The 21,104-nt window shown below is 35.8% G+C and overlaps 1 protein-coding gene across 4 annotated transcripts in view; it reads left to right on the top strand.

Annotated features, from left to right (window-relative positions):
- The window catches only part of PDE4D (phosphodiesterase 4D), a 387,174-nt gene that overhangs the window by 252,781 nt on the left and 113,289 nt on the right, over positions 1–21,104 (top strand). For all 4 annotated transcript variants that reach the window (XM_071580002.1, XM_071580003.1, XM_071580006.1 and 1 more), the window contains exon 2: positions 17,831–18,022. In XM_071580002.1, the coding sequence (XP_071436103.1) occupies positions 17,831–18,022 (192 nt within the window). The remainder of the gene's footprint in view (positions 1–17,830; positions 18,023–21,104) is intronic.

Genomic DNA, 21,104 nt, shown 5'->3' with positions numbered 1-21,104 from the left:
TGATGTGAAAGCAATTTAAAATTACAAAGCACTGTGCCATTTGAGCATGCTTCTGTAAAGCATAACTTGAAAGTAGTTTGTAGCAGACAGCTAGGTTGAAAGGCACATTTAGGAGATGCTGCTAACACTTCCAAGGGAGTTTCAGGTTTTCTTCATGTCTCCTTTAATTTTACATTACTTTAGTCTTAAAATAGTGCTGAATTCTGAAATTGAAATGTCTTATAATTCCATAATAATTTGATTTCCTACTATTCTTTTTATCTCTTGCCAGTCATTCAAGCACCTGGACATAGAACAATTCATGCTACCCAGGTTGCAGATTCAGACTTTGCTCAAGACATGCCTTGGCATCTTGTTTACTTCTGTTCATTTAAATGGAAAAAATCTACACTATAAATTAAGTAAATGCTTATTTACAGCAGCAGACAATTTGGTTTTATAGCTTTCCATTCCTGGCTCATATGCTGGCTCTTGTTCCTTTCTTCTCTAAATTTCTTAAAGTTAATACCCACTGTTTCACAAATTAATTTTTCTGAGATTCTGAAAAAGTCAAACCAGATTTGATTGTGCTTGCTAAGAATAGGGCTAAAAAGAGAAATTGGGTGTGTATCAGGAACTATTATGATTTGTTTTTCTCCAGACTGGATAACAATTATATTTCCCTGACTTCTTTTCTATATTCATTCTGCAGTATAAACCTCTGCATGAATAAGATAATGACATAGTAGATGTGTGCCTTTTCTTTGACAAGGGGAAAACCCTTTGTTTCAAGTTACCATGTCTGCTCCTTGGGTTTTCTGTCTTGGATAAGTAAACATTTTGGCTATTTTGTTCACAAAGTACTCAGTGCTGTAGAACCATCTTTATATCACCTTTCATAATTTTCAGTTCACTTTTTTACCAAACAGAATTTTAAAATTTGAAATTTAATGTTTCCCTCCTCAGTTTATGATCACTGCTAGTATCTGAAAACCCCCAAACTTTCAGAGTTACTTTCATTGTTCAGTGCCCATTTTGACAGGTACTCTACTAACCGGGGAAGATAGTCAGTGTCCAAAGAGGTGATGAGATTTTTACCTTCATGCACTCTTAAGTTGCTGGCAGTTCAAAACATATTTATCAGAGCTTCACAAAAGAAAGTAACCTCTGATTTAGAAACCAAGGACAGTAAAACCGTTTACCAGGCAGTTACAGCCATTACCTGTTATCACAGGAAATCCTGGTGATAATAATCTTTCATTTGTACCCACACATAGACGATATCTCTATTACAAGCATCAATTCCCCCTCCAGACACAGAGGGGGAAAAATTGCAACATTCAAGGGGAAATATATATAGCATAAAGGATCCTTTAAAAGTTAAAATATTTGTGGAAGGCATGATAAGAGAATACATGGATCAAAGCCAGTGGGACACGTGGTTCAAAGCTTGCTAACGATCAGTGATAGGCACTACAATTGAATAATTAATTACTTTAAAAAAGTTCAACCTATTCTCTGTCAGTTCTCAAGCAAACTGTTCAGATGCCCTTCATTTAATGAGCTGGAAAATGCTGCTGGCTGGCTCAGTGATATTGAAGCTGTGCCCTTCCCAGTCCAGTCTGCAGAAGTTTATTTTTTGATTTATCCCCTTGGAGAACACTGGCCAGGCTAATCTTTTTTTGGTCTTAGTTTTAATGTCCCTCTTGACATAATTCAAGACATGTTAGTCACCTCAGCATCATCTGCTCTGAATTCCATGCTGTTAAGGAAAGATCCATGCTTGCCTAAGTTTCAGTATGAAACTGCTTAGGTTTGATGCCATGTTGAGTTCATGACATTTGAGAAAAGATATAACGTCACTCAGTTGATAGTGGCACAGGCACTGTTTTTCTGCTTGGTAACACTATGATTAGTGACTTAATTGCTAACATATGCTTCTCATACTTTAAGTATCAGAGACATGATCTGGAAAAATGTTAGGAGACATTCTTTGAACCTCTAGGGGTGGCATGAGGCTTCATAAAGTCTTACTATTTGTGGCAACTCAAATGCCACAATCACCAATTAAAAGGATTTTTTCTCCTACAATTATGATCCTCTTCTTGTCAGTCAGTTTGTAACCAATGTTACATACATGCACAGGTAGCTCTTCCAAATGAATCTGGATTTCAGCCCTAGAGGTCTACATTACCATAAGGCCACAGTATCATAGAATGGTTTGGGCAGAAAGGAACCTTAAAGACCATCTATCTCCAACCCAGTCCTGATGACCTCCAGGGAAGGGGTGAACATGCCAGGGTTGGGGCCTTACTCGTATTTATCAGCAGTGACATAATTTGTCTTTGATTCACAGATAGTATTTACATTTGCATTTTGGGTAGGCAGGATGTTCACAGCTGTGAAGCAATGTATTTTTCTTCTTGGAATATCCATTCTTGAAAAAGGCTGGAAATGACTAAATAGGAAATGACATTTTGTAAAGTCATCACAGCTTTTCATCTTGTCCAAACTGCTTTTTCACCACAGAAATACTTTCCCCTCCCCCACCTCATGTCAGTGAGATGACCACATAACTTTACTACTGATATTATGCATTTGCAACTTTCTAACAGTTATTTATTTCAACAGTAAAAAATAGTTTTGTATTTATGCTACTAGTGATCACAAAATGAAGAAAACATTAGTTGTCAATAGCTTTCCAGTTGCTTTCTAAAGTCCTTGAAAGATACTACTGAAACAAAATAATAACAAAATTGTGGTATTGATCAAAAATCCTGTTCAGCTGTTTTATCTGAAGAAGACAATCTAAGGCCTAGCATGTCTTGGAATGTACTTTTGCTCATGATTCCATTTCTTTTCTCAAATATTTCATGAAAAGTACTGATAAATAGATTTTTGTTTGCTGGAGATATTTGCTAAAATGGATGAGCCTGCAGGATAACTTTCTTCTCCCTTCCCCACACATTCCAAAGACCAATCCCTCTTTGCCTGTTGCTCCTCCTTTTTAAGTATTTTACCATAATAATCCTTGTGAATAACAATTTTGAGAGCAGCCTGAACTGAACCTCTTTGACATAGCTATACTGTCTCTGTGTGGCTCAGAACCAGTATCTGGATTCAGAGCTACCTACTCCCTAGTTCTTTTGACGTGACATTAGCCTCAGACACTGTATTCATTGAAACATAAGAAAAGGCCCCATTTTCTGAAATTCAGCTTTGCAGAATCAGCTGTTTTACAATATTCTTTAATGAAGATGCTTGGAAATCAATAAAATAAAAGAAAATAAATAAATAAATAAATCTTTCCATAAAGGATGGCATATAGACACAACCACAAACATTACTGCATAAGATAATAGCTCATGAAGATTCAAATGATACAGACATTCCCATTATTGGTTATTACAGTTGCACAAGTGCCAGAGAATTGTATGTACTTAAATATTTGAAGTATAAGCAGACATTCTCTGCTTTCTTTCTCTACTTTAAGTACTCCCTGAGGACTTTATTTTGTTTTAATCAAACATTTTATGGCTCACTCATGCTTGCAGAAATCTTTGAAATCATAGAAATGGATGAATATTCTGAAAACTTATGCTTGTTAATTGCAATTTTGTGTTGACACTTAAGTTTATTAGCAAAAAGTGTATTAGTGTTTCAGTGCTACTTTATTCATACACTAAAGAAGTCAGATATAAATTAGTTCTGTTTCAACAATCAGAGAAAAATTTCAGAGAAGAAAATAATCCACAGACCTGCTTAATTGGTTATCTTTTTTAATAGCTTGTCTTTTTGATGGATAAGCAGGTTGTCCTCTGTTGGCAAAGAGCCATGACTGGAGGAGGTGAAAAACAATAGTATATGGAAATAGATCTTACTGAGGTTTCCTTTAGGCAAAACTACCAAATTCCCAGGACATGCTTGCCCACATGTTGTCCTGGCAGGACTGTATAGTAGGGTGTGCTAAGCACATATTTGACCTTGCCAGATTTTTCTCCTTTACACCTCAGTAATGTTTCATTTGGTGTATTAATTATTCATTAAACCTGTATTCTTTTTTTTTTATTCTTTAGTTCTTTTTGTTGTTGTTCTGAAAAAAGATCAAAAAACCATTTAGTTCTATATGAAATGATAACTCATGCTTTTCTGTGTCTTATAGAAGTACAGCATGGTGTGGACAAAAAATAAAGCCACATTTTAGAAATAATCTAGTCAATTTTATCACCTGATTTGTTTTGTTTTCTTTTTCCTTCTGTTTTTATTTTTTTTCTCCATTATTCCTTTCTTTTGCTTACAAAGGTTACATTAATATCTGATCCAATGTCTTCTTCCACTCCGTTTTTACAGAGATGGTCTTGAAAAAGTATATGTACCAAAATTAGTAAATAAGCAGGTCTTTCTTTTTATTCTTTTACATGTTTCCTGTTATGAAAAAGAGTGACTTTTCTGAATTTCTTTTCTCACCCAAAACTGCTTTTCATACATTTTTTAAAAAACAGTCTTGCTTCTACAGTTCTTTTTTGGTTGGTTGGTTAGTTTGTGTTTTTGTTTGTTTTTAAGGACCAGAGCTCTTGGCACTTTACAAAGATGCCATTTTGCAGGTAGGGAAACAGAAGCACAGAAAAGGATAAAATTATTCACTCAGGATGACTCATCCAGTGAAAGAACAGGTTTTCATATCCTCTTATCCTAATTCATTCCCATAAAAGAAACAAATGAAACAAAGGATTTCCTGATAGTTTGCCCCTCCCCCAGCTGCCTGGGGGAGCCTAGGTGTGCTTAAGATTTCTCCTTGAGAGCCAAAGATTTTGACCATGAAATCAACACCAGAGACATAGATCAGACATGGTGCTGGGTGCTGCCAGCTGGAGAGGGCACGTCACTACACAGCCATGTCTGTGGCCAGCTTGGCAGTGCCTTGCATATGTAGGCTGAGTTTTGCTGAAAAGAACTGCTTGAAAAGTAGTTTTTATCTGGCAAAGTTGTTGATTCTCCTAGGAATACTTCACAGGATGAAGAAGTAACCAGACGTCAGGGGAAAATAGTTGAAGACAAAGCTTCTTCCAAAACCAACAATGTTACAGTGACATTTTTTCAGCTGTAGGGACTGACGTGAGATGCTGGACTTTCTCCTTCTTGCTCTCTTGGATTGCACATTTTTTAATGTTTCCAGAGTGATATAATCACCTCCTTGGCACCAGCAATTATGTCATGTCCTGTCCCAATTTTATTAATGACATGGGGATGAAGAAAATAGACTTTTGGAATCAAGTTGCCTGACAATTTTTTTTGCACATTTGATTTTTTTTCCTATTTTTATGATTTGGCCACACTTTGCAATGCTTTTTTTTTTCTTTTTTTTTCCACTTTATACACATATTAATTTGATGTTAGAAGGATGGTTTGTGGAAAGGATGAGGAAAGACAGCATCTTTTGCCTGATGCAGAATGACAGCAGAAGAACGCTTACAGTCAGAAGGTTGGTTGATAGATGAGCATAGCAGCAAGGAACCAGTCATCTCCCCTCCCAAATTCTTAGTACAAACTGGAGCACAAACTCTGTTCTATGAAATTGGCTTGTGCTTCCAGATAACTGGAAAAATGAGAAAAGTTTGATGAGAAAAGTTTGAGCTGACCTTGATAGATCTATAGATATCTGGTTTTGCATGGGACAAGGCTGAGTTGTAAGTTTTAATAGAATACTTTGGTTTTGCTCTGTGAGAAGAATATTTTATTTTGTTTTACAATACACAGTGATTTTTAACAGCTTTAGCTTGCCAGATCACTCACATTTATATATTAAAAAAACCCAAAATACAAAAAACAAAGTGTATCTTTTCAGCTCCTGTTTCAACCTACTACTCCAAAACTGCTTCCAAATTTGTTTAACACTTAAAAAAAGGCCTTGTTACAAGCAGAGCATAAATTGGTGTTTCTGTTACTACATTCCTTTAGAAAGACTCATTTCTTTGCTGAGATATGTTTAGCTTAGCTCTGTGTGTGGCATCTGAAGACTGCAGAAGCTAGTGTTTGGGGTTTTCTTCTTATTTCTAGTTAACTTGTGAATAGTCCTTCAGAATTTGTAGACTTCTGCTCATTTTTGTATATTACCAACTGAGAGTTACATAATACGTATAGCAATTTTACACCTCATAATAATTTCTTTATTTTGTAAACAGTTAAAATACTGTATTTTATGGCTTACTAGGTTTTACTTTGTCACTTTTGCTTTCACAGTCTATCACGTGCTCAATAGGGATCTTACAGTGACCAGTAGAGGCAAACAATATAGGAGCACAAGAGATGGTAGTAAGGACATGTTTATATTACAATAGTAGTTAATCATCATAAGGCTGTGCATGAAGTGTTCTAGTGATCTTGAAGTCTGCAGAAGATGATGTTAGTCAAACATGCATTGTAATAAAAATGTAATGTGCACTTGTTTTTCTGTGTACTAAGCATTAAAAAGCAAATCTTCAACACTGCATTTGAATTCTGAGATTTCTAATGGTCTACAATAAATGGCTGCTGATAGTGCTACAGTAGGATGAAAAAGAAAACTGGGGACAAACAACAGCAAATACAAGAGTTTAGAGATTAGGCCATATCTCCAACATGTGCACAAATGTATGCACAATAATCTGATATCCACATTATTATGATCGAACAGTCAAGCATAAAAACCAACATTACAGCTGACTTAGGAACCTTGGTCCTATGCATAAATAATTTTATATTTTACCTATATGGTTCTATATTGTCTTTACTTCACTGAGTGCTTCTAACAAATGCAACTCAATGCATGAGATATTTGGTATTCTATTATTTTCTTGCTGCTCATTATATGGTCACATGGTTTATTGATAAACTGCTGTTACATCTATTGGAAACACAGTTATGCTTTTCTGTGGTGCTCATCTCTATGACAGCTTGCTGCTTTTCACAGATGACTAAATGTTCATATCACCGCTGCAATATAAGGAATTGTTATCATCCTTTCTTAATAGATAAGATAATTAAACCATAGAGATTAAGGTGAAAGTATTCTCTAATTTGAATATTAAAAATTAGATGTCTAGAACTTTGTCTTTTTTAACTCCTTGTCATGAAATGATTCTTGCATTCAGAGCATAGTTTTGATAAAAGGGTTAAAAATGGGTGCCGGGGGTACAATGGGGATGTAGCACTTCTTTTCCTTTTCCATTGGCATTCACCTTTGGCTACTATTAGAGAGAAAACAGTGGAACCTTTGAACCACACAGTAGCTGGTCAGGTATTTTGAGTTATTCTGAGTGCTGATGCATTTAGCAATGGCAAAAAGAAAACAGAGTCTTATAATGTGGAAAATGAGGCAGCCCTCGTAGGTAATGTTATTAGGCATTGTAATAATATATACATATAGCATCAAAATCATGTCTTAAAAATCAGGAAAAGTAAGATCCAAATTATCCACTATTGCAGGTTATAATTTGCTTTGAACTAGTGACATGAATTATCTTTGCTGACATACCAGGTACTCAGTGAATGTGCTCAGGGTCCAACACAAGAATAAGTGTATCCATTCAAAATATTTCAGTCTCAACACTCTTCCAAGGCTAGCTACTGAGCTTGTTTAACTTCAAGGATTGTTGCTTGGATATGGCAAAGGATTTCCAGAACCCAAATCACTGGGTGGACCTTGATACTTTTACAAGTCTAGGGAAGTGGAAGCAACAAAAAAACTAGCACATTTAGTAAATTAAAATTAAAAAAAATAAAATACAAAATAATTAAATGCAAAAAGTACAAATAAAAAATCCAGACTCAAAATCAAACACCCAGAATTTAAAGAATTGAAGTGAACTGAAGTGGAAAGGATGAAACAATTTTGACAAAACAAGGTAAAATAATTTATACCTCTGAAGATCTTATTATTTGAGTTTTCACCCCTTATACAATATATAGCTTGCTTTTAGTGATAATTACTGTTAACATAGCCCAACACAAATTCTTTTGAAAGTTGAATTCCTATGTGAATTATTTTCAGCAATTGCTTAATGCAGTTAGAGCAATGTTGCAACAGTGTGAGAAAATTAACTTTTTTTTGTCAAATATGTCTCCTTTACATAAAGTTATCATTGTCATAGACAATCTAGAACAATACCTAAAGAGACAACTGCAATTTCTTATTCAGCTTCCTACTGTCCACTTTCTTCTGAAAATGGGCTTGATTTCTGTTGATATCTATGAGTTCACATTGTACTGGTAAAACAAATCATGTTCTATGTGTAGGACTTATCGTTTGGGCTTTGAACTTCTTTCTTTGGACTTTTCTGTCCATAGCCCTTATCCATTTTCTGCAAGACACAATTTTTGAAGACAGGCTTGCCTAAGGTGATTTGTGCAAAAGATTTAATAATTTAGAGCTGAGTGATGCTAAGGGTTGCAATCACACCTTCTGCCTCATTGGACCTCCTTCTAAGAACATAGGCCTGCTATAATGAGCCTGGAGGAGGGCCACAAAGATGATCAGAGGGCTGAAGCATGTCTACAGATGGAGAGAGCTTGGCTTGTTCAGTGTGGAAAAGGAAAAGTCCAAGGGGGATCTTATAGCACCTTACAGTACCTGAAGGGGGGCTACAAGAAGGCTGGAGAGGGACTTTTTACAAGGGCATGTAGTGACTGAACATGAGGTAATGGCTTTAAGTTGAAGCAGGTTAGATTTAGGTTAAATGTTAGAAATAAATTCTTTACTGTGAAAGTTGTGATGCGCTGAAACAGTTTGTTCAGATAAGTAGTGGATGCCTCACCCCCCTAAGTGTCTAAAGCCACTCTTTGAGCACCCTGGTCTGGTAGAGGGTGTACCAGCCCATGGCAGGGGATTTGAAATGGGATGATCTTTTAGATCCCTTCCAACCCAAACCATTCTATGATTTAACGGTGTATTCTGTGGGACAGGAGGGTAACACAGAGTAACCACAAATGCATAGTCCTGCCACCTGCTGTCTCGAGCAATCTTTGCCAAAGATTTTTGCCACTGAGCATAATGTTAAGTGTAACCATATTTTCTATGACCATGGCAGGTTTTATAGCCATATGATGATGCTTCAGAAAGAGATATGTTTGCCAGGAAGCTTTCTAATACATATTAGTGTTAGCCCTGAGGAATATTTATACCTCTTCTCTGGATTCTTTGTGCTTTCACCCATACTGTAAGGTATTGATTTAAATATTACAGATCTGAAGAGCTATCTCTTTTCCTATATGTTTGCTTTATCACAACAGTAATTCATAAAGAATATATAAGCATTTCAATCACTTTTGATAATGACATCTGACTGAATTCACAGAAAGAGGAGGCTGAGCTCTTTCAGTGTACTGTATTTTCCTTCTCTGGCACAAGTCTGCTTCTCAACCATGTTCATACATTCATTTCTATATATTAGCTTTTCCTGAAGGAAAGGCATTCCTCTAACATCTTAGAAAAGGTGCGTTTTAATTAAGATTGATCAACATACTTGATGAATGGTTTGCATATTTTTATAAACTGGTAAATAAGCATTTTTATATGCTTTGAGAGTCAATAACAATACCATTAAAAGACAAGAAAATTAATATCACTGAATTACAGTATATCCATCCTCTGTGGTCACACTCTGTGAAAAATGGCTTTGTAACCCAGCATCAAAATACTGCTCAGAAAGTAGTGCTGCAGAAAAAGAAGTAAACATAGTTGAACCAAAACTCACCCTGGAGAAAAAAAAAGGTGTTTTTCTAGATTTTCTTGAAGAAATTAAGTAAAGTGATTTAAAAAAAAAATGGTTGGAAGATTGTTCAGTATTTATGCCAGAGGGACCTGGACAGTGAGTGCATGGGAATCTTGTGGTTTAAACAAGACCAAGTTCAAGGCACTGCATCTGGGTCAGAGCAACTCCCACTTTGTCAACACAGTGTGAGGGATGAACACATGAAGAGAAGATCTGGTGAGAAGAACTTGCTGGTGCTGGTGCTGGTGGATGAGGGGCTGAACACGATCCAGTTATGGGCACTCACAGCCCAGAAAGCCAATTGTACCCTGGGCTGCATCAAAGCAGTGTGGCCAGCAGGGTGAGGGAGGTGATCCTGCCTGTCTATCCTGTTCTGGTGAGACCACGTCTGCAGTGCTGCATCCAGTTTTGGTGTCCTCAGGAAGGACACTGACCTGTGAGTCCACAGGAGGGCTACAAATATGATTAGAAGGACGGAGCACCTTTCCAAAGAGGAAAGGCTGAGGTAATTGGGATTGTTCAGTCTGGAAAAGAGAGTGCTTCAGGGTGACTAATTGTGGCCTTCAGTATCTGAAGAGAACTTATAGGAAAGATGGAGCAAGACTATTTACAAAGGCATGGAGTGGCAGGATATGGGGGAATGTGTTCAGATTCAAACAGAATAGGTTTAGATTAGCTATTAGGAAAATATTTTTCTTCTGTGAGGGGGGTGAAGCACTGGAACAGGTTGCCTAGGGAGGTTGTGGATGCCCCATCCCTGGAGGTCATAGAATCATAGAATTATAGTATCATTTAAGTGAAGGCTGACAGATAGACTAATAAAATATTGACAACAGTAAAGTGGAGAACCATCAGTCCAGCTGAGACTTCACTCCTAGGAATGCAGTTGAAAAGTACTTGCAGCAATGAGAGAAGGCAGAGGGCAGAGGCCAGTGGAATGGTGGAATGCTCAGGAGCATCCCTGGGTTTGTTGCTTAGTCCTTCTCATGTCTGGATTAAATAGTTCTGTTTATCAGCATTCTTTGCCACAGATTAATCAAAAAAGTCTTGGTTCTTCAATATTTTCTGCAGATTTCCTCATTCAGACTTCAATCTGCCACAGATTTTACCAGAAACATTGGGGAAAACAACTGAAGTCTCAGTGGCTTTTTTTGTTTTCTAAAAATAGGGATACTAGTCCCATTGGGGTTACTAGATCAGAAGAACCATAAAAAGTGACTTAAATCTAGTAGAAGCATGGACAAATTGCCACATTTAGTGGAATTTATTTTGCATTTAATTTCTCTTGTGGGTTTTTTGTTTGAATTTTTATTATACTGCAATAAGACAACTATTTCAGCTTCAAAGAAACATAAAACATCAGATCCATGTCATAGGGTCTGGAATATGGCATTCTATCTGAACATAACATTAGTTGGGAGACATTCACTTTCAATAGCCAAGTTTAGAAAACAAAAAATGGCAAGTGAGGGATGATACTCTCTATGAGATAAAAGTAAGAGGATTCACAAAGGTAATCCCATTATGACTGAGTGCAACAGGCAATTTGATTTAATAGAGGTCTTAAAGGTTTTCATGACAAATGGATAGACCACTGAGATATAATTAAGAATAATGAGGTGGCATTATGGAAAATACATCTTCCAATTTAGTACAAAGAGACTGTTCAAAGCAAAAGCACCAAAGAAATAGAATAGTCATCACAGGAGACTCCTTGCTTGGAAACCTCAGTTCGTTTTGAAAGATTGGTTATGTTTCCCGAGATGTTTACCAGCAAATCCTAAGCAAGAAGATAAATAGACAGCCAAAGTTCCCTTGTTAATATGTTTGTGTAAACTAATTTTATAAACATGTCTACTTCATTGTATTTTTTGTCCTATCCATCTTCTATCCATCTGTTATTCAGACTTTTAATGCTAAGCCTAGTAATATTAGACTTAATATTAAGCCTTCTACACTCAATGTTTCCAAAAATAGCTATGCCAAGAGCAAAAGCCATGTTCTGCCGCTAAAAAAAAAAAAAAAAAGACATGAAACGTTACATTTTATTCTTTTGCTTGGAATTTTCATTCTGGAAATTCTATCCACACCACTGCTAAATATGGAGTTAATCATAGGTCTTGCTTTCTGAATCGCTTAACTGGAAACTGAAAGCCACAAGCAGATAGTTGGCTTGAATTACAGTGGCATATGAAAATTCAGATTCAAATCATATGTTTCTTTTAATATAATTTGACTACAAATGACTGGAAATATTTTTAAGTCCTGGAAGGCAATTTTTTTGTTATTTTTTTTACAAAGAAAATAAAAATATAAGTTCACACAAAAACATTTTTTCTTCAAATATTGAGAATTGATATCATATTCCTTCTAAAATATCTGTAAAAATATTTCTCTTTTTCTCCTCTCATTTTACTTAGGTGTATAGTTTTCACTAATCATGGGAGAAAAGACAGACGGGAAGGAGAAAAACAGATGTGATCTCTTCTGTATCACTGGCTAGACACAGTCAGAAAGGAAACATTTTGAAAGGTCTCAAGTAGAGAAGACATAATAATAAAAAAAAATAAAATTAAAAATTCAGGCCTACTAAACAATCATATAAACCCCCTGATTTATTTATCTTATTTTTTCCTGCTGATGCAGGTTAATCTATTCAACATCTAAAACCCTACCAGAAACTGATGGCAGGGGCTGACTATTGGTTTTTCTTACAAAGAAAACTCTAAATTTCATCTTTCATCTGGAGATAACTAGGCCTGCTAAAAAAAAAAAAGTGGAGGGACACCCAAGAGCTGTTGGTTCAATTTACTGTTTAGTTTATTAGTAAGTAATAAAAAGGCTCAAGCAAAGCCATAAAGACTTACCAAATGATCTTAGAGACAGGAACAATGTGACCTTTCTCTACAATCCTCCACATTCACGGTACATGCCACCCACAGCTTTTTTTTAATGCCAAAGAATCCAAGTATTAAATTTAGATTCTGCTTTTGAAGGCAACATCCAATTCTTCTTTCTCCAGTTGCTACGTGCTGCCTCCCCTAGTGGTAGGCTCCTGCCCTGGGGCACAAGCAGTAAATAACATCGTTTTAACTCAGAATTGTATAGTTTTATTGCCTTGTTTTCACTCTAACTGCCCAAAGGCAGTTGCTGCAAGGCAGGTCTTCCATGATAATCTCTGTGAATTACAGCTGCTATGCCAAATGCATCTACTCAGTGTGATGTTAAGATTATGCTACCTGGTGAAAAAACAGGATGGGACTTACTGGAACATTGAGATGTGTATGTAGGTCACAGCACAGATGGCTGGAGAGATTGCTTGACACTAGGACAATGGACTCCTTTGATGGCAGACAAAATTTCCTCCTCTAGAACTTGCTTGTCCCTCTGTAATATTTAAAGATGGCCTTAAAAGATAAAATGTCCCTAGAGGATCAATTAATTTGGTTCTCCCTTCCTGTAGTTTCCAAAATAAGATGAAGGTGGGGAGACACATAGAGGGAAATATCAGGAGTGCAATTTTTATTCTTAAAAAGTCAAGTGAATTCTTCATTTTAGGATGAAATTTATTTCCTTCTCTCTTCTACTGTTGCTTACAGCTGTAAATATAAAACCCATACAGAACAAAAGGGGTTAAAAAACCGCAAAACAAAATGTCTAGGAATAATGCTAAAGTCTCAATAATATGGCAGACCAACACCAAACTTTTCTTTGTAGTTTTAATTACAAACCCTTGTGTATAGTCATTATGATACCATTATCCTTCATATAACTAAAAGGTGTAGTTTTAACACAAGTCGCCCCATTTTTTCTTTTAGCAACCTTGCAGAGAGTAGGAAAGCATTTTTAAGGACTCAAAAAGAAGTCCACAGAAGGTTTCTTTTAAGGTGCAAAGAAGCTGTGCAGTCATTAAAAACGAGGTAGGGATGCTGAGATCCAGAATTCAGAACATTTTCTGTCCTTGCCACAGAGTCCTACTGTTGTCTGAAGCAAATCGCTAATAATATTCCTAAAGTTTACTTATGATGTTATTGCTTCTCGTCCTATTAGGAGCACAGGGAGGATCAGCCATAAATATTTACAAGTTGCTCAAGACAGCCAACCACCTTTGCCCCCATGTCAGTACAGAGTCTGGATGACAGATGGTGGGCAAGATGTGTGAACATGATGCATGGCCAAACAAGGAAAAAAGGCTGAATTTCACCTCATGTCATGTTTGTCATCACTGAATGCAGAATAAGGCAGGCTTTAGAGATATCCACTAATGCTCTAAAACATTTTGTCAAAATAAAAACACAAATGTTGCTGAATTATCTTTGAATTTTCATAACATCAGCATCTTCAGAGTTGTAGCAAAACTCTGAACATACTATTCTCTGATGTATACTGTGTCAAATGCTTCTGTCACTAAAGTCAGCTTCAGTTTGCATGCATTGTGTAAAGTGCCTGAAGCTGGCTGCATAGCAATGGTGGAAAACTGTCTTCAAATGGCCACTTTCTGTCTATGATGTGAAAGCAAAACAGTTCTTGTGCTCCTTACTAACAACTGCCATGAAGATGTTGTTCTATTACTCTGTTCTTTCTAATTCACAGCATATTCTTGCTGTGGCTTAAGACTTAACAGGAATGGAAAGATAAATATGAAACAGCCACACCTGACTTTCTACAATTACTGCCCAGGCAAGAGTCATTCTATTTAGTGTCTTAAGCTTGTAATTTTCTCAGTCCATGCAGCAAGAAAGGAAAAAAAAAAGGTGCAAAAGTCTTAATTTCCCATTCTAACTCTGTTCTTTTGATGCAGTATAATTAGCAGCACAGTTTCTTGCAAATAAGACATGATTCAGAAAAAGAAACAATTTCTTTGATTTTCAGTGTAATAACACTTGTTTTGAATTAGAGTTCTATGAGCTTTTCTATCTAAAAGTGTTGGCAAATGTCTCAGAAAGACCTAAACAAAACACTTAACTGCTATAGCTTTTTAGAAACTTTTTACTATAAACACGTTTCTGAAAAAAACAGTGCTATATTCACATTCCTCTTTGACTGTAGAACTGAACCTTTTTTTCTTAATACATACTTTGATAAAAGACATTTTCTTTGACCAGTACAAAGCAAATCCAGCTGATAGATCTGGATCCTGTTCGTTACTTTTGACACCCATCTAGTGGACACCATGAAGTACAACAGGACAAAATTCCTTTCAGAACAGCAATGTCTTTTGTGTTTATCTGGTGGTACAAACCACAGGGCCTCTTCCAGGTATTGAATCTGTAGTTCTAGCTAATAGACTTCTAAATTTTAAGAATTCATTATTTTATAAACTGACAGTGAAATCATTCGTAGAAACTTGCCTTGAGTTTCTGACTGGAAGAAATAAGACAGGTAATACAATGCTTGTATCATGTTCACAAAAGGTGGGTGAAAAAAATAAATCTGCAAAGAGAACTATATACTCCTCTAACCCATTTAAATACTTTTGGAGTAGAATATTTAAGACCACTGTTAAAGAAATCAATTACTAGTCACTTTTTATTCAAAGATTTCCTGCTGTGAGACTGACTTACATTTATCTTCATTTATTTCTAACCAACTTTTAATTTTTGCTTTAGAGCTCTCAGAGAAGCTTATATATTTAAAATGATGCTGCCATGGCAGAAATTAGTCTCATTGAGCACAGGAGTAAACAATCATCTTCTATTTTACCTAATTGCAGGAGTTATCCACTCTCCTGCCCTCAGTAGAAAAAAAAAAAACCAAACCAAACCAAATCAAACAAAAAAACCAACCAAACAAAAAAAAACCAAAACCCAAAAATAGAAAACTGTATTGTTTAGGAGTGTGTTTGTACTTGCAGCTGGTTAAAGGAAAAAAAAATCAGGGAAAGAAATAGAAATATTAAGACATTTGGATACAATGAGCCAAGTTCTTCATTAGTATAGTGATCATTTTGTTCTCTTGGAATATTTGGGAATTCAAACTCAAAAGGTATTGATTAATAATGAGTAATAGTAGTCATGCTATTAGAAATGGTAATACTGTTATGAACTTACAGCAATATAAGCCGCAAAAGATATTTTACTGTAGCATTCATGCTATCTTGAACTTTTTGATACCTTTTAAATTATTTTTTGTGAGAAGATCTCAGAGTGATCACGAAGATGAAACGAACAGGGAAAATGAAAGGCAAAGAGGAACTTTGCACTGTCCAAGGTCATCTAGCAGGCTGGTGGCAGGACTCTCATTTGATATCTCATGGTTTAAGCTTATTTATTTTGAGGTTGATAAAGTAGTAGCACATTTGAGGACACAGAAAAAGTATCCAAGCATAATCAAATTAAATAAAATTTTGGAAAAAGTGTATGTGTTCTGATTTACCAACAGTGAATTGTTCTGAATACAACATTGAAAAGATCATTAAATTATTATACTTTCTTGAAATTTTTCAATATTATTTTCTGTATACTTTTTTTTAAGAAAAAGGAAACAAACCAACCAACTACATATATTTTTCTACATTCAATCAGTAAAAGTTGAATACAAAATCAATAATGAAATCTGAAGGCAGCAGTAAAAATGCAGTTCCAGGAGTACGTGTAAAGGAAAAAATATACAATGAAATAAATCACAAACCCCAAATCCATTATCTGACAATGTAAAACTCTGTCAAAACAGGCAATATATGTTTTTTCATTAGTTAATTTAACAAAGTTAAAACAGGCCATGGGCATGCTGTCACTTAAGTAAAACTTTGAAGTGGCAACCTAATTAAAACCTCAAGTCAATGGTAGATAAAACAAGCTAGTGCAGAGTAGCATGTACCTTCTGTGACACATATGCTAAGCTGAAATCTAATCAGCAACTGACTTGTACTGCATCTTTTCCCTGCTGTCATTAAATATGACTGAAAACTAGTGAGTGTCCTTCAAATGAACACTGTTTTCAAATGGAAAACTTTGTATGGGTTTAATACAAATACATATTAGGGTCCTAACACTTATCCATGTTTGAAAAATCATTTGAAAGATCCTCTATTCATCCCTCATTCTTTTGCAGTATTAAGTCCCCAGTAGTATGGAAAATGAGCCTAGAGACCTAGTCTTGCTAGTCCACATATTTGTGACCTCTGAGATTACATACCACAACACATTAAGTATAAAAAGGAATTCACAGTTCCAAAATGACTCCATATAGTACCAAATGCAGTTGCTGGGCTGCCAAGCAACACAGGTTGCCATGAGCACATCCTCTCATCATCATCCACCCTGTGCCAGTGTCTAATTGTCTGTGAACTCCTGTTCAAGGTCTTTGCACTGAATTTAAAAGCCCTTTGTGGAAATACCACAGTCTTTGTGAAACAGCATTTACTCTCTCCTTCTCTTTCTTTCTCTCCCCTATCCCTTCAGTGTCTCATGACAATAGTGTTCCCTAGGAGTGATAAGCCACTTTTCATCCCAAACATAACCGCCAGAAGTGCTGGTTCTAAACTGTGTAGTTCAAAGACACAAATGGCTGCAGAAGTTGTTCTGCTTGGCAGTGAACAAAGAACTAATTGGTTCAATCTCACTGTAAAATAGTGACTCTAATGCCCAAGCACACAGATATACCTTAATGCTATCCCAGCACTTTGTTTATTGGGATAAGAAAAAATATGTTCCTGAAATATTTTGGTAGCAATAAAATATCAGCATTTGGTACTTGATAACAAAAAGCCCTCAACCGCAATAACAATGGGAGACAGGATAATGAGGGTCCAGCTCAAGAGAGACACCTACTGAAGAAAAGAACAATGAAACCATGTTTCCTCCAGTATAGAGCTCATGGGTACTATGTATGCAGAGGAGCACAAACCTTTCTGTATTCCTAGAGTGTGTTGGGGATTTTTCTACCAATTTTTTTTCATTCAGACTTGTTCATTTTGTTTATCAGTAATTTTAAAATATCGCTCTTATGTGTCTTGTGTTTTTGCTCAGCAGTGGACCTAACCAGGTGTTTATTTCCCCATTTCTATAAAGAAGCAATTAGCTATGATAGTTTTGACAGAAGAGTGTTAATTTCATAATATTTTTGTTAGTAGCATAAATATTTTTGTCTTCTTTTTGCAGTTTCGATGTAGACAATGGTACATCGTCGGGACGAAGTCCCTTGGATCCCATGACAAGCCCTGGATCGGGGCTAATTCTTCAGGCAAATTTTGTCCACAGTCAGCGTAGGGAGTCTTTCCTTTACCGGTCAGACAGTGACTATGACTTGTCTCCAAAGTCCATGTCCAGGAACTCCTCCATTGCCAGTGATATGTAAGTACATTAAGAAATACTTCTAGTGTGCAATTTGTCCACTGTCTTAAGATTTTTCCAAAATCAAAGACCGTAATCACTTATGCTACTGATGTAATGGAAAATTATTTGCTTATTTCATTAATCAAGATTGTACTTGTTTCTGCAGCTTTCTGAAGGTAAGGATATCATGAGGATGTACTTGAGGTGGTTATGCACCCTATTAGTTTTGACAGAATAATGACAGTCAATACTGGTGTACGAAACCACTAAGGAGAACTCCTATTTTCTGGATATATTTTCAAGAGAAAGAATACAAAATCAATTTTCTCTTCTTCATGTTCTTAAGAAATAGATTCCATTTATTTGAACCAACAGTTTAGTCGCTGGCAGAAAATAATAAGTTCATGAGAGAAAAAAAATTATTTCAAGTACCCTTCCAGCTAAAAGGCAAAATTTTAACAAAAGACTTTTGGAAAGTTATTCTGTCCTCTCTCCCTGTACTTCTGTGATGTGCATGTTTTCTGCTAGTGAGTCATACTTTTTAAGTGTTTTCAGTTGCATGTGGAGTGGAAGGCAGCTGCAAATCTCTCTTTATTTGTAAGACACTAAAAGAATTTAAATGTCCTGTTTTCTAGTCACTTCTGAGTAGGAGAAATTAACTCTTTTTTGTTTGACTGTTTGTTTCTTTCTCTGCCTTTCTGGTTAAACATATAAATCACTAAAATAAAGGACCAAGCTTGTAAGAATTTCTTACCAAATGAAAAGTCTAAAGCATTAAAAATCCAACTTTAATATAAATACTCTTTTTTAATGAGGCAAAACCCAAATCAATATCCTGTTTAAAAAAATAAGAGTAGGCATGAAAAAGGAAAGAGATTTTCATAATAATGAGTGACATTACACATGATATTTAGCTTGCAGTCATTATAGATGAACACTCCTATTTTCAGGTTAGATACAATTTTTAGAACTGCTTTTAGTTCGTTTAATTATAGCTCTTTTTCTATGTACAGTGGCAAAGTAAGAAAAAATCCTGCCTTTACACAGGGTTAATGCAAGGTATGTGTCTCAGTTAAGCCCTGTAGCTTACTCAGTAAGCTTTGTGCCCGGTGTGACCAATTGTGGTTTCGACAAAGTGGGTAAGAACAAGATCAATTCATCTTGCTTTGTTATACAGAAAAATGTTTTTTCTTGGAAATAATAACATCCCCCTTCCGGCAAATCCTCCTTTGACAGATAACCTTTCTTTCAGATGGAAAAGAGTCAAGCATTTAGTATGGCACTTGTGTCAGGATACCATTTGTAAAGATTTTTACATTCAAGAGGGCAGTCCAGGTCATTGCGTTGCTTAGATGAGTCATTTCAGTGAAGAATTCAATTAGTGCTCCCTCCTTGAACTCATAATCCACTTCATTTCCTAGAATTTTGGGTAATATTTCAGCACATGGAAGTAAATTGGATAAACAATTGAATTAGTGAAACATCAAGCACATTTTTTCCTTTTTTTTCCCCCCTGTCTATTCCTTTCAAAACTTTCTTAAAACACATTTAAATATAAAATGTTTTGGACCTCGCATCTTGATAGATTTTCAGTCTCTTGTCTCAGATGAGTTGTTGTATAAAGAAGGTAAATACACTTGCCACTTTTTAGTATGGGACCACATTACAAAAGGTAAAAGACAAGTTGTTTTAACCATGGAATATTAATCACATAACAGAAAGCCTAATTATAATAAGCTTAGTTGTACCACAGAAATTAAGTGAAAGAAAATCAAGCAATGAAAGACAGGAAAGTTTAAAAAGATGAAACAGAGAGGGAAAGAAATATAAATCACAAAGGTCTTTATACATGGATTCAATGAGTAATTAGATGCGCTCATGGAAAAAAACCCACTAAAAACTATTAATATTGAGAAATAACTCTGGTTCAGGGCATTGCTAAATGAGGTGGGGGATGGAAGAGTTGTCAGGGGAAGTATCACACAAATTTAGATTACTCCTGAATCAACTTATTTCCCTTTTGCGGCTTACATGCTTAAGTATTGTTGTTTTTTGTTGGTTTTTTTTGTTTGTTTGTTTTTTTAAGAATGAGCAAAGTATGTCAAAAAATATATACATCACTCAGGTAATGTAAGTGGATTAATTGTATATAATAGTTTATTCTGGATCTCCTAATTCTCCGTTACTTGAGCTACCAGCCTCAATATTTCACATTGCAAAGAGAAAGAGAATGCAAAGGCGTGTATTTTATATTCAAAAGGAACAGAACATAAAGAATTCTGCTATTTCCATTGCTATCAAACAGTCTGCTTACAGTAATACATTCCAATCAGTAGCAATAAAAACAAAACTCAAGATTTTAGTCAAGTATGGAATGTCATGATAAGACAGCCAGTGGATGGCAGTGCTAAAGTGCTGAATTCATCATTCTGTCATTATTAATTATGTGCAGAGTTTCAGCCAAGGAAGAGAACACACTTGTGCTCAGTTGATTGCAAACCTAAAATGAAAAGATGGGCTCTACAACAGTTTAAAGTGAAAGCATAAGATGACTAATACAATCAGATACTATCCCCAGAAGAAAGTACACAGTGAGTCATTATGCCCAAAGTAGTAAACCTCACAAAAGGAGTTTCATTCAGGGAGTTGAGATGAAAAGTAACAGAAACAAGGGTAGAGAAGGAAGAGGGAAAGTTGTGTTTTGTTTTGTTTTGTTTTGTTTTTTAATCAGAGAGAATAAAGTACATTTTAAAGTAAGGGCCCGGTTTAGCTATGGAAAGGGATAAAAGACAGGACAAATCCAAGGCTGCTTCAATGAGAGAAGGTTAGTGGGACAAATGTGGGTGCAGTTAGAGAGGCAGAAAAAGCAGCTATATATAACAAAGGAAAATAAAATAAAATGGAATGGGAGTCAGTAATAAGTCTTTCAGTTATCCGTTGGAAGAAATAGCATGGTCCTTGAGAAGAATAAAAACCAGACATAGAGATGGTATGAAGAGATTAGAAAAAGCTGTTCAAGGCTGTGAACTGGAGATGCAGGTGGTCTAGACAGGAAAATGCAAGGTCCAGGGCAGAAGAGCACAGATGTGTTGTGAAGACT

The sequence above is a fragment of the Pithys albifrons genome, chromosome Z (assembly GCF_047495875.1).
Source record: "Pithys albifrons albifrons isolate INPA30051 chromosome Z, PitAlb_v1, whole genome shotgun sequence".
NCBI classification, from domain to species: Eukaryota; Metazoa; Chordata; class Aves; order Passeriformes; family Thamnophilidae; genus Pithys; species Pithys albifrons.
The sequence above is the reverse complement of the archived record's forward strand: the minus strand, read 5'-3'. Positions and strand labels throughout refer to the sequence as shown.